This window comes from Coregonus clupeaformis, chromosome 18 (assembly GCF_020615455.1).
Source record: "Coregonus clupeaformis isolate EN_2021a chromosome 18, ASM2061545v1, whole genome shotgun sequence".
In the NCBI taxonomy this organism is placed as follows: Eukaryota; Metazoa; Chordata; class Actinopteri; order Salmoniformes; family Salmonidae; genus Coregonus; species Coregonus clupeaformis.
The window spans coordinates 5,204,624-5,218,722 of record NC_059209.1 but is presented as its reverse complement, the minus strand read 5'-3'; the positions used below and the strand labels follow the sequence as shown (position 1 = coordinate 5,218,722).

General features: G+C 43.2%; 2 protein-coding genes and 1 long non-coding RNA gene across 3 annotated transcripts in view; all 3 read right to left on the bottom strand.

Moving 5' to 3' along the window:
• The window catches only part of LOC123493064, an 18,417-nt gene extending 15,751 nt beyond the window's left edge, over positions 1 to 2,666 (bottom strand). The window contains exons 1-2 of the long non-coding RNA XR_006661955.1: positions 2,622 to 2,666; positions 2,108 to 2,109 (exon numbers count right to left, since the gene is read on the bottom strand). This is a non-coding gene — a long non-coding RNA (uncharacterized LOC123493064). The remainder of the gene's footprint in view (positions 1 to 2,107; positions 2,110 to 2,621) is intronic.
• LOC121532576 overlaps positions 1 to 14,099 on the bottom strand; it is a 215,869-nt gene that overhangs the window by 86,995 nt on the left and 114,775 nt on the right. Inside the window, exons 16-18 of the mRNA XM_045226749.1 lie at positions 13,824 to 14,051; positions 11,970 to 12,055; positions 11,281 to 11,566 (exon numbers count right to left, since the gene is read on the bottom strand). Of these exons, the coding sequence (XP_045082684.1) occupies positions 11,281 to 11,566; positions 11,970 to 12,055; positions 13,824 to 14,051 (600 nt within the window). The remainder of the gene's footprint in view (positions 1 to 11,280; positions 11,567 to 11,969; positions 12,056 to 13,823; positions 14,052 to 14,099) is intronic.
• LOC121557003 (caspase recruitment domain-containing protein 8-like) lies at positions 2,804 to 7,240 on the bottom strand. The gene is made up of 4 exons (XM_041870893.2): positions 6,811 to 7,240; positions 6,510 to 6,663; positions 6,302 to 6,328; positions 2,804 to 3,773 (listed from the first exon to the last, which is right to left on the bottom strand). Exons 2-4 carry the CDS (start codon positions 6,622 to 6,624, stop codon positions 3,463 to 3,465), a joined length of 453 nt encoding a protein of 150 aa, XP_041726827.1. The 5' UTR covers positions 6,625 to 6,663; positions 6,811 to 7,240; the 3' UTR covers positions 2,804 to 3,462.

Here is a 14,099-nt window from a genome sequence, read left to right as displayed (position 1 = left end):
ATTTTTTATCATAGGTACACTTCAACTGTGAGAGACATAATCTAAAACAAAAATCCAGAAAATCACATTGTATGATTTTTAAGTAATTAATTTGCATTTTATTGCATGACATAAGTATTTGATCACCTACCAACCAGTAAGAATTCCGGCTCTCACAGACCTGTTAGTTTTTCTTTAAGAAGCCCTCCTGTTCTCCACTCATTACCTGTATTAACTGCACCTGTTTGAACTCGTTACCTGTATAAAAGACCTGTCCACACATTCAATTCAACAGACTCCAACCTCTCCACAATGGCCAAGACCAGAGAGCTGTGTAAGGACATCAGGGATAAAATTGTAGACCTGCACAAGGCTGGGATGGGCTACAGGACAATAGGCAAGCAGCTTGGTGAGAAGGCAACAACTGTTGGTGCAATTATTAGAAAATGGAAGAAGTTCAAGATGACGGTCAATCACCCTCGGTCTGGGGCTCCATGCAAGATCTCACCTCATGGGGCATCAATGATCATGAGGAAGATAAGGGATCAGCCCAGAACTACACGGCAGGACCTGGTCAATGACCTGAAGAGAGCTGGGACCACAGTCTTAAAGAAAACCATTAGTAACACACTACGCCGTCATGGATTAAAATCCGCAGCGCACGCAAGGTCCCCCTGATCAAGCCAGCGCATGTCCAGGCCATCTGAAGTTTGCCAATGACCATCTGGGTGATCCAGAGGAGGAATGGGAGAAGGTCATGTGGTCTGATGAGACAAAAATAGAGCTTTAACTCCACTCGCCGTGTTTGGAGGAAGAAGAAGGATGAGTACAACCCCAAGAACACCATCCCAACCGTGAAGCATGGAGGTGGAAACATCATTCTTTGGGGATGCTTTTCTGCAAAGGGGACAGGACGACTGCACCGTATTGAGGGGAGGATGGATGGGGCCATGTATGGCGAGATCTTGGCCAACAACCTCCTTCCCTCAGTAAGAGCATTGAAGATGGGTCGTGGCTCTTCCAGCATGACAATGACCCCGAAACACACAGCCAGGGCAACTAAGGAGTGGCTCCGTAAGAAGCATCTCAAGGTCCTGGAGTGGCCTAGCCAGTCTCCAGACCTGAACCCAATAGAAAATCTTTGGAGGGAGCTGAAAGTCCGTATTGCCCAGCGACAGCCCCCGAAAACCTGAAGGATCTGGAGAACGTCTGTATGGAGGAGTGGGCCAAATTCCTGCTGCAGTGTGTGCAAACCTGGTCAAGACCTACAGGAAACGTATGATCTCTGTAATTGCAAACAAAGGTTTCTGTACCAAATATTAAGTTCTGCTTTTCTGATGTATCAAATACTTATGTCATGCAATAAAATGCAAATGAATTACTTAAAAATCATACAATGTGATTTTCTGGATTTTTGTTTTAGATTCCATCTCTCATAGTTGAAGTGTACCTATGATAAAAATGACAGACCTCTACATGCTTTGTAAGTAGGAAAACCTGCAAATCGGCAGTGTATCAAATACTTGTTCTCCCCACTGTATATATATATATATATATATATATATATATATATATATATATATATATATATATATATATATATATATATATATATTCACATTTACATAAGAATTCAGACCCTTTATTCAGTACTTTGTTGAAGCACCTTGGCAGCGATTACAGCCTTGAGTCTTCTTGGGTATGACGCTACATGCTTGGGACACCTGTATTTGGGGAGTTTCTCCCATTTTTCTCTGCAGATCCTCACAAGCTCTGTCAGGTTGGATGGGGAGTGTCACCTCCATGACCAAGGCCCTTCTCCCCCGATTGCTCAGTGTGGCCAGCTCTAGGAAGAGTCTTGGTAGTTCCAAACTTCTTCCATTTAAGAATGATGGAGGCCACTGTGTTCTTGGGGACCTTCAATGCTGCAGAATTTTTTTTCTTCACTGTGTATCGACACAATCCTGTCTTGGAGCTCTACGGACAATTCCTTCGACCTCATGGCTTGGTTCTTGCTCTCACATGCACTGTCAACTGTGGGACCTTATTTAGACAGGTGTGTGCCTTTCCATATCGTGTCCAATCAATAGAATTGACCACAGGTGGACTCCAATCAAGTTGTAAAAACATCTCAAGGAAAATCAATGGAAACAGGTTGCACCTGAGCTCAATTTCGAGTCTTATAGCAAAGGGTCTGAATACTTATGTAAATAAGGTATTTGTTTTTTATTTTTAATACATTTGCAAACATTTCTAAAAACCTGTTTTCACTTTGTCATTATGGGATATTGTGTGTAGATTGATGAGGAAATGTTTTTATTTAATCCATTTTAGAATAAGGCTGTAATGTCACAAAATGTGGAAAAAGTCAAGGGGTCTGAATACTTTCCAAATGCACTGTATATTTGTAATCTCAATTGAATTGAATTGAGACAGAGAGATAAAATAGATTAATGCAATTATAAAACACTATCCCAGATATTTCTACACTACAAAATATACCATATTTCCCTGAGAGTGAAATGAGTCCCTGAGATTCAGTCTGATTAATGTCGATATGGTAGAAAAAAATATATATATTTAATCTCAAGAGCTACATTTTTGCCTATTTCTCTTTCCTATAAGAGTGAGTCTATTTCTACTTCCTATAAGAGTGAGAGTCTATTTCTCTTTCCTATAAGAGTGAGAGTCTATTTCTATTTCCTGTAAGAGTGAGAGTCTATTTCTCTTTCATATAAGAGTGAGAGTCTATTTCTACTTCCTATAAGAGTGAGAGTCTATTTCTACTTCCTATAAGAGTGAGAGTCTATTTCTACTTCCTATAAGAGTGAGAGTCTATTTCTATTACCTATAAGAGTGAGAGTCTATTTCTATTACCTATAAGAGTGAGAGTCTATTTCTCTTTATCTATCATAAAAGGAGCCCACTAGTCCCCTTTGTTGGAACATAATGACATTACAATTTAAAAGATGCTCTTAAAGATACCATTATATAAACATAAACACTATATCTAAACAGAGATATATATTGATATTGTGTTCAGCCAGTGCAGCTGTCCAGTCAGTTGTCTGCTAGATGTTAAGTCTCACATGTTGTTGCCTGAGACCTGTCCAGGATGATTAAACATTCAACATGTTCCAGATAGAAATTCAATGTACAGATATATAAAAATATTCCTCCTTTATATTGGGAGACTATAAAGAATAGAGTCCCTGATCTTGTAGTCTGCAGCCAGTGTACCAGAGTAACACAGGTAGGTTGTCTGGTAGACAGTAGCCTCACAGTGATGTCACCTTGCCTGAGACCTGGGGCTTGTATAGTAAACTACAGACTGATGGGAGTGCTGGTGAGAATGGGGTCCAATCACGTTACACACCAACCACCTCTGGTCAGGATGGCTCCTCCTCAAAGTACTGTTCTCTGTCGCTGATAAATGTTTTGATATCTTCTAAAGGTTGTGAGGTGGTATCCATGGCACCTGTCTCAGACTGTCTGCTCTTCCAGGTCTTCGACCAGGTAGGGATTTACTTCCTTCAGGACCTGGTAGAATTGTTTCTGGGCACGAGCCCCCTTCTTCACCACCATGTTCAGCAGGGCTTGGTTCTTTAGGATATCGGTGGATTTGCTGACCACCTCCTCCCTCTCCTCAGCATTCAGAACTTTGTGATCCTCCAGAAGCGACAGAATGCGCGGCAAGAGTCCCAGGCGAGTTTCTAGAGCACTCTTGTGTTTGGTAATGAAGTCCCATCCTGAGAAAGTAGGGGGTCTGGCAGGAGTGGCTGCAGGGAGAGGGGCTGGGACAGAGAGAGAAAAAGGGTCTATAACCTCAAAGTGTTTATATTAAGGACATTAAAAGTATGATCAGTTTATATCAGAAAAATAGTATTCATCAATTGTATTGCTCTTACAATACAGGACATCAGTAATTATCTCAGTAATAATACTCTTCCCAGTGGGGGAATGCAGGACCTTGCATTTATGGTGGATGTTACAGAGCACCTGAATAACTTGAACAAACAGCTGCAAGGGCGCAACAAAGTTGTCACGCAGTATTATGACAGCATACGTTCTTTCAAGTTGAAGCTGTCATTGTGGGAGACGCAACTTGCCGGTGGTGATGCAGCTCACTTCCCCTGTCTGAAAAATGTGTGCGCGACCCAACATGTGGCAGACATGAAGCGGTTCAAAGATAAAATAACGGGACTGTTACAGGAGTTTGAGCAACGCTTTCAGATTTTTGGTGAACTGGAGAAAGACTTCAAAGTTTTTTGCTCGCCATTCACCGTGAATCCCGCTGATCTGCCCGTCAGCATAATAATAATAATAATAATAATATGCCATTTAGCAGACGCTTTTATCCAAAGCGACTTACAGTCATGCGTGCATACATTTTTTATTTTTTTTTGTGTATGGGTGGTCCCGGGGATCGAACCCACTACCTTGGCGTTACAAGCGCCGTGCTCTACCAGCTGAGCTACAGAGGACCACATCCAACTTGAAATAATAGACTTGCAGTGTGACTCGGATTTGAAGGGCAAATTTGCCGCAGCTGGCTTGGACACATTTAATCAGAATCTCTTGCCAGGTTACCCCAACTTGACAGCCCTCGCTGCAAAACTGTTGTGCATGTTTGGAGCCACATATCTTTGTGAGCAAGTTTTCTCTGTAATGAGCATAAATAAAACAAAGCTGCGCTCAAGGCTCACGCACAAGCACTTGAATCACATCCTGAAGTTGGCTGCCACCAGGATGTGACGCCTGATATTGATGCGCTGGTGAAAGCTAAAAGATGCCAGGTATCAGGAGTCAAATAAACTATGCAACCCCACTTAAAGTGCAACATGAGACACCCTGATATAGTTCTGTGATCTGTGATATACTTCTGTGAATCACTGAGGCATTGTGTGTTTGTGTGTTCTTTGTCCTCAGAACTTTCAAATAACTTGAGGTGTTTTATGATTAATAGTGATGTTGTGCTTTTGGACACACTGTCCTCAGGCTCCAGCTTTATGTTTATATGTTTTTATGTTGATGTGCTATTGTTTTTAATTGATTTTATTTGTATATTTAACCTATTCTTGACTTGTTTGGGGAACAGGATTTCATTATTTTTATCTAAATTTCTGCCTGAGAAATGACACCCTGATATAGTTCTGTGATCTGTGAAACAGTTCTGTTAATCACTGAGGCATTGTGTGTTTGTGTTCTTTTTCTTTAGAATTTTCAAATAAACTTGACGTGTTTTATGATTAATAGTGATGTTGTGCTTGTACTATTTTGGACACACTGTCCTCAGGCTCCAGCTTTATGTTGTATGTTGATCGTATTAAAACAAAGAAAACAATCTGAAGTTGTTGTTTTTAAGTTATATATACCATGATTTTTCCGTTCCGGCCCACTTGGGAATAGATTTTCCTCCATGTGGCCCATGAGCTAAAATGAGTTTGACACCCCTGATCTACACTGACTGAAGTGGATTTAACAAGTGACATCAATAAGGGATCATAGCTTTCATCTGGATTCACCTGGTCAGTCTATGTCAGGAAAGAGCAGGTGTTCATAATGTTTTGTCCACTCAGTCAGACAATGTTAATTAATTAATATGTCATATATCATGACTATCAATGATGTCAAGAAGTTTGTATGAATCTCATGTTTGTCTCTTGATGTAATGACATGACAATTGTGTCTGAGTTTTGGGCTAACTTTCCTCCATTTTTGTTCCATGCTGGTGAAAGACCTAGCTAGCCAGTAACTAGCTAACACCAGACACAGATGAAAGCGGAAACCTATAAGTATATTTGCCTTAGAATATATAATTACAGGTTTCCCCTATTCATCGAACACGCTGCTATGTAAACCACACCCCTCTGTGAATACGCCTTCTGCGATGTTGGTTACAAGGCGGTACTTATTTTAATTAGGTAAGAAAATAATGTCACAAAAATCCTTTAATAATCCCAGCTCCTGAATCCAAGTGGTTGACATGGGGGAGAGGATGAGTAACTTTATGATAACTTTATCAATGCAGAAGCAACAGTCATTTCTCATACTTTGGTCATCCTACTTTGATCAGATTTAATCCGAATATCATCACATTTCATGAAAAACATGATTTTGACTGTGCAGGACCTTTAACAAAATAAGTGACAGACCATAAAGAATATAGTCGTTTACATTTATGGTGCAGTTTATGAGGTTAAACCGCAGGTCAAATCAAATGGCGCACAACACAGAACCATTAGGAGAATATGAGTTGTTCACAATTGAATTGTGAGTTGATGAGACTAAGACAAGTATAAGGTTTGATGAGACCAGTTACCTGTAGACTTCACTTCTGTTGGTGAGGCTGTGGATTAAAAGAGAAGGTGATGTACTACATTTATATGGTGAAATACTCAATTGTATCATAATTAGATTAAATCAACAACAGCACTACAACCATATATTATGATGATTGCTACTAATGTAAAATTCTATTATTACTACTAGTTCTATAGTAACTCCCACTCTCTCTGAATTTCAGTTACCTTGTAGTGAAACAAGGCGGTTCCATACACGTTCATTTTCAGGACCGTCATGTTCTTCCAGAAGAAGATTAACTTCTTCAACAACAGTTTTTAAACGCAACAGAAATGTTGGCATGTAGTTTCCATAGGAATTATAATCCACAAACTCTGCATCCTGAAAAAAATGCATAAGTATCATGTCAAACAGAATTGTACGTGATTTCTATTTCTTATCAAGGTAGCATCACAAAAATAATGTACATGTGTTAACACATTTCCTCTCTCTCTCTCTCTAGCTCATGTTATATATATATTAGCCTACCTTTGGATCTATGTGATGTTCATCTGTAAGATCGGTGGAGAGGGTGTATTTTTGGTCCGGGGTTAGTATACAGTTAGGATTGTTTTCAATGTAGATTTCTCTGTCTCCATTCCTTCTCCTCCTTTTCTCACACACCTTAAGAGGATTGAAAATGGTTTGGAACACACTGTCATGGTGAGGTAGCTGTGGCGTGTGATTTGGACGGAGTCAGGCGCAGGAGGGTAAATCACAGAATAAAGGTTTATTCTGTATATATGTCGATACAAAGTACAAGGCGCTCCACCGAGCTCATATAACCTCCACAATAAACAATCACACACAGAGACAAGGGGGCAGCGGGAACACTTATACAGCTACTAATGAGGGGAATATGAACCAGGTGTGTGTAATAAACAAGACAAAACTAATGGAATGATGAGATGAGGAGAGGCAGAAGGCCGGTGACGACGAACACAGAAGCCTGCCCGAACAAGGAGAGGAAGCAGCTTCGGAGGAAGTCGTGACAGTAAGCCCTGCCTGAAACTGTAACGATCCCGGCAGTCTGAGTCGGGTCCTGTCTGTGGACTAGTTTTTCTGCTCGGGATCTCCAGTTTCCCGAGGGTTCTGGAACGCTCGGGGAGCTCTCTTGATTTCCGCACCTGCATCCCATCAGCAATCTGCACACCTGGTCCTGATCATCACCCTTCTTAGGCTCTGGCCTAACATCCATTCCCTGCCGGATCGTTAGCCATGAACAGTAGGTTTACCAGAGTATCAGTCTTAGAGCTTCTAGCGTTAGTTTTGTTGTTTTGCACCTTGCTGGTTTGTTGTTTACTTACCTCCGTTTTGTTCCATCTGCAGTCACTCGTCCGGAACCTTCATCCAACCTCTGCCTGGTGGTCGGCGGCTGCCGAGCCATGATTGGATCAACCACTGTACCCCCAACAACTAATCAACGCCGCCCGCTCTGTTCCCTGGATTATTCAGCATCACTCTTGAATTTGTAAATAAACACTCACCTTCGTTTCACTTACCTTGTCCTGGTCTGCTTCTGGGTTCTGGCTTTGTAACTCGTGACAGAAACATGGAAGCCCAAATGTCGCCCTCGGACCTTGAGGGTATCGTCTTGATTTAATGGTTAAGATGTTGGGTTGGCGAGCGAGAGACCCCCCTGGTTTGGATTCACCATTTAGTGTTACGTTACACCCCAAAATAAGGCAAAAGGTGAGTTCAACAGTACAAGTTTGATAGAATTCCAACGAAAGAAGAGTTTGACAACTCTAATCTACTTACCTCATCAATGTCAACATTTCTGGGCAGCAACAACACATTTAGGGTGGAATTATATTTATCAGGTTGGAGTTGGTAAAATAGTAGCACCAGACCACGGATTGGAGAGACAGGAGCTTCCTTATCCTTGGTGATGCCATATTTGCTGAATCCATTGATGTTTAATATGACATGAGTTTCTGTTGTCTCATGGGGATGGAGAAACTCTGTACTGTCATCATCAGTCACATGGGCTACAGACAGGAAGTCACATCCACCCTCTAGGAGATAAAGAGAACATTAGTCTTCTGTTCAGATGACAAAAACAACCAAGTAGTGGAGTAGTGATGCTACTGATGGTGATTAAGAATACGTAGTCTATAACCTCCTTGGAAATGTATTACTTACCAGAATGAATCTCACAGTGTGGGAGGTGTAGTTGACAGACAGACCCCTTAAGGCATGTAAACTTGAACAGGGGTCCTGCAGGTCTCTTGCCTCTCTGGGCTAGAAGCCTCCTGTCCCAGGGGACTGTCCTATAGAGCACCTCTCCCTCTCCCTCCATCCTAAACACCGGGTATGTTATACTGCACTGAAACAGACCTGCACTGGGGCGCTGGAACCTGTAGAACAAACAATGGTGAAGAATGACATTTTAATTACATTCCCTGAATATGATTTGAAAAATGAGGCATTGTCCTTACAAACTATTCATGAGAAAACAAGTAAAATAATACTGAGTTACCTGTATGCTCCCTTGCCCTCACGATAGTAGATTTCTGGTTTAAAGTTTTCAGGAGACCTCTAAAATGTAAAAACAATAGATTTTAAAGGGTTTAAAGAGTAGTTTAATAGAAACATATTCAACTTGTCTTTCTTTCTCTCTCTCCTTTCTCTCTTTCTTTCTTTCCTTCCAGTGAAGGTCTTACCATGGGAGGGTCAGTAGTACACAGGCTCTGGTCCACTACTCTACATTCTGCGATGCTTAACTCGTCCATGGCTTCAGGTAAGCTGTCAGACGGAGGCACTCTGGCACAGTCCTGGCTCTCTTCTTCTATTGTCCCATCAGTCGCTGATGGCAAGGTGAAGGCCTGTCCAACAATGGTATCATTGAGTTCCAGGAGAAGAGGAGAATCTGCACAGAAATAGTGTATATATCTAATTTAGTTAGTTATTGGTTTAAAGTTGTCTTTGTATTAAATGCTGATGTAGGATCTTCATTTGAGCCAGTTTGCTTCAGCAGGAAAATAATCCTGCAGCAACAGGAAATGTGAACTATTATGTATATTATAATTAATTGACATTTTTGTAGGGGTTGATACATTTTTCGTAAGCTCAATTAAAGTGGAAAATACAAACGTCAGAAAACTTTTAAAAACTCCAATACACTACAAGTTTGCATTTCCTGCCGTATACGAAAATTCTCAGCAACAAAAGAGTGATCAAATTAAGATCCTACATCTGTAGGACCATCTCCTTCACTCTTACCTGGGGTTCTAGGAGGACTATGTGATGAGGAACTTGTCACGCCCTGGCCCTGGGGACTCTAGTATGTTGAGCCAGGGTGTGAGTTTTCATTAGTTTTTCGTTCTAGTTTTGTAGTTCTATGTTGGCCAGTGTGGTTCTCAATCAGAGGCAACGTGAATCAGCTGTTGCTTGTTGTCTCTGGATTGGGAACCATACTCTAACAGCCAGTTTTCCCACAGTGTTTGTGGGATCTTGTTCCTGTGTAGGTTTGTGTTTTGCACCTTTGGACGTCACGTATCGATTTGTTGTTTTTGTTCGTGTAATCATTATTTAATAAATATGTTCACCTTCCACGCTGCGCCTTGGTCCTCTGTATCCGACGACCGTGACAGAAGATCCCACCAACACTGGACCAAGCGGCGTGTCCAGGAGCCAACGCCAGAGGTATCGCTAAAGGACATCAACCTCGACTGGGCCTGGCCCACGGGGAGGAGAGACCCCCAGAAAATGTTTAGGGGGGCTCACGCCGTGGACGACGGGCAGCAGGAGGCCGCGAGCAGAGCGGTCCAGCGGGTTTGCAGAGGAGGCCGCCAGGTTAAGGGGGCCACTGGTCACAGAGGAGAGGGAAAGTGTAGAGGCACGGCGAGAGGTACTGGGGTGTGTTACCAGTCCGGTCCGGCCCGTTCCTGATCCCTGCGTAGGGCCAGTGGTGTGTGTCCCTATACGGTCCGGCCTGTTCCTGTTCCCGCACGAGCCTGTGGTGCGCGCGTCAGCCCGGCCCGGCCTGTTTCCTGCCCACGCACCAAGCCTATGGTGCGCATCTTCAGCCCGGCCCGGCCTGTTCCTGCCCACGCACCAAGCCTATGGTGCGCATCGTCAGCCCGGTTCGGCCTGTTCCTGCTCCCCACACCAAGCCAGTGGTGTGCGTCGTCAGTCCGGCACAGCCGTGCCTGTTCCACCGGTGCCTGGTCCGGCACCGGTCAGTGCTCCACGCCGGAGCTAGAGCAATCCCCGCTCCACCGGTAGTTCAGTCCAGCTCCGCCAGCAGGGTCAGACCGACCAGGGGTACTTTGGGGGGTTGGAGAGGGAGTGGGAATCATGCCCGAGCCGGATCCGCCGCCAAGGCGGAGTGCCCACCCGGTCCCTCCCCTGTGGTGTTTGGTTGGCACGGCCGGAGTCCGCGCCTTTGGGGAGGGTATGTCACGCCCTGGCTCTGGGGGACTCTAGTATGTTGAGCCAGGGTGTGAGTTTTCATTTGTTTTTCGTTCTAGTTTTGTAGTTCTATGTTGGCCAGTGTGGTTCTCAATCAGAGGCAACGTGTATCAGCTGTTGCTTGTTGTCTCTGATTGGGAGCCATACTTAAGCAGCCAGTTTTCCCACAGTGTTTGTGGGATCTTGTTCTTGTGTAGGTTTGTGTTTTTGTACGTCACGTATCGATTTGTTGTTTTTGTTCATTATTTAATAAATATGTTCACCTTCCACGCTGCGCCTTGGTCCTCCGACGATCGTGACAGAACTTGGCATTTTCTTCAATGTTTTTTTGGGGGCCTGGAGGACTGAGGAGAAAACAGTTGAAATGACAAACTCTATATTGACCGTTTATAGAGGTGTTACCTGCGTTTCTGAGATGTGTTATCAAAAGGGAACATAGATGTTGTATCCTCATTTCTATGTTATAAAACCAAATAGTAAAGAAGCTGGGACTCTTTTTTTGAAACACTCAACATCCTGACTAGGAACAACACCTGTAATTACCTCCTCTGTGATCTCTCTCTAACTTCTCAGCAAGATCACCCAGGTCCAGATTCATCCTCCTCAGGATCCAGAGCGTGATCTCCACAGCTCCCTCAGAGTCGTATCTCTTCACCATATGATCCACTGTGACCTGTCTGTCAGCGTTCTGCAGCTGTATCTCTGGGATGGGAGGAAAGCCAGGCAGCTGGCCACTAGTCAGGAAGCACAGAAATCTCTTCAGCTGTTCTTCACTGAGCTTTCCCAGAGTGGTCAGCAGCAGAGCTGGTATATCCAACATGGAGGGTCTCTAAAATAACAAGGATGACAAGATATAAATAAAAGGATAGAAATATTGGCTACTGATATAAAGAACATGAACATAGCCACACACACATACAAACACACAACATGGTACAGGAATATATTCATCGCTTGTTTGGTGTGTGTGTTACAGCCTGACCCTCACCCCTCATAGTTTACCTGACAGATTAGTTCATTATCTAGACTGTATGTGTGGACTGTATCATTTCATACTGTAGAACTGACTATGACAGTGAGTACAGGTGTTTTAACATATGAGGGTAGAACTGTAGAACTGACTATGACAGTGAGCACTCACTAACACACACTTCAGACTGCATGTGACTGTGATCTATATGTGGTTTGTTCGCAATGACATTTGACCTCTCAGACATGGCTACTAGTCTTACCTTCATTACCAGTACCCTATGTCTCTTCCTCCGAAGACGTATAAATACATCACTGTCAGCATCTGATGAGTTGCTCCACCATGTTTCTGTGGTAGATACAGGTATAGAAGAGGAAGTGAAGAGAGATAACAGTATAATTGTCGTATTACATTGTCCTGTTCATCAACAATTATTCATTTACAGTGAAGGAAAAAAGTATTTGATCCCCTGCTGATTTTGTACGTTTGCCCACTGACAAAGAAGTGATCAGTCTATAATTTTAATGGTAGATTTATTTGAACAGTGAGAGACAGAATAACAACAACAAAAATCCAGAAAAACGCATGTCAAAAATGTTATAAATTGATTTGCATTTTAATGAGGGAAATAAGTATTTGACCCCCTCTCAATCAGAAAGATTTCTGTCTCCCAGGTGTCTTTTATACAGGTAACGAGCTGAGATTAGGAGCACACTCTTAAAGGGAGTGCACCTAATCTCAGATTGTTATCTGTATAAAAGACACCTGTCCACAGAAGCAATCAATCAATCAGATTCCAAACTCTCCACCATGGCCAAGACCAAAGAGCTCTCCAAGGATGTCAGGGACAAGATTGTAGACCTACACAAGGCTGGAATGGGCTACAAGACCATCGCCAAGCAGCTTGGTGAGAAGGTGACAACAGTTGGTGTGATTATTCGCAAATGGAAGAAACTCAAAAGAACTGTCAATCTCCCTCGGCCTGGGGCTCCATGCAAGATCTCACTCGTGGAGTTGCAATGATCATGAGAACGGTGAGGAATCAGCCCAGAACTACACGGGAGGATCTTGTCAATGATCTCAAGGCAGCTGGGACCATAGTCACCAAGAAAACAATTGGTAACACACTACGCCGTGAAGGACTGAAATCCTGCAGCGCCCGCAAGGTCCCCTGCTCAAGAAAGCACATATACATGCCCGTCTGAAGTTTGCCAATGAACATCTGAATGATTCAGAGGAGAACTGGGTGAAAGTGTTGTGGTCAGATGAGACCAAAATCGAGCTCTTTGGCATCAAATCAACTCGCCGTGTTTGGAGGGAGGAGGAATGCTGCCTATGACCCCAAGAACACCATCCCCACCGTCAAACATGGAGGTGGGAAACATTATGCTTTGGGGGTGTTTTTCTACTAAGGGGACAGGACAACTTCACCGCATCAAAGGGACGATGGACGGGGCCATGTACCGTCAAATCTTGGGTGAGAACCTCCTTCCTCAGCCAGGGCATTGAAAATGGGTCGTGGGTGGGTATTCCAGCATGACAATGACCCAAAACACACAGCCAAGGCAACAAAGGAGTGGCTCAAGAAGAAGCACATTAAGGTCCTGGAGTGGCCTAGCCATTCTCCAGACCTTAATCCCATAGAAAATCTGTGGAGGGAGCTGAAGGTTCGAGTTGCCAAACGTCAGCCTCGAAACCTTAATGACTTGGAGAAGATCTGCAAAGAGGAGTGGAACAAAATCCCTCCTGAGATGTGTGCAAACCTGGTGGCCAACTACAAGAAACGTCTGACCTCTGTGATTCCCAACAAGGGTTTTGCCACCAAGTACTAAGTAATGTTTTGCAGAGGGGTCAAATACTTATTTCCCTCATTAAAATGCAAATCAATTTATAACATTTTTGACATGCATTTTTCTGGATTTTTTTGTTGTTATTCTGTCTCTCACTGTTCAAATAAACCTACCATTCAAATTATAGACTGATCATTTCTTTGTCAGTGGGCAAACGTACAAAATCAGCAGGGGATCAAATACTATTTCCCTCACTGTAAATCATGTTGTCTTTGTTTGAAGGAACGTTTATGATACATTTTCTTAACACAGTTTTACGGTGTTACCTCTTCTGTGTCTGTAAACTCTTTCTAACTTCTCTGCCAGATTATCCAGATTCATCCTCCTCAGGATCCAGAGCGTGATCTCCACAGCTCCGTCAGAGTTGTATCTCTTCACCATATGATCCACTGTGTTCTGTCTGACAGCGTTCTCCAGCTGGCCACTAGTCAGGTCAGACTGAAATGTCTTCAGCTGTTCTCCAGTGAACTCCTCCAGAGTGGCCAGCAGCAGAGCTGGAAAGAGGTGGAAACAGGGGAAATAGAGGGGAAGATAGGAGGGGG

What these genes read in the sequence shown, in the direction of transcription:
- LOC121557003 (XM_041870893.2), bottom strand. Translation starts at nt 6,624, where the DNA reads ATGCCAACATTTCTGTTGCGTTTAAAAACTGTTGTTGAAGAAGTTAAT. An exon ending in CCGCCTTGTTTCACTACAAG is followed by an intron (nt 6,329 to 6,509) that starts GTAACTGAAATT and finishes TTTAATCCACAG; the next exon opens with CCTCACCAACAGAAGTGAAG. An exon ending in AACAGAAGTGAAGTCTACAG is followed by an intron (nt 3,774 to 6,301) that starts GTAACTGGTCTC and finishes TCTCTGTCCCAG; the next exon opens with CCCCTCTCCCTGCAGCCACT.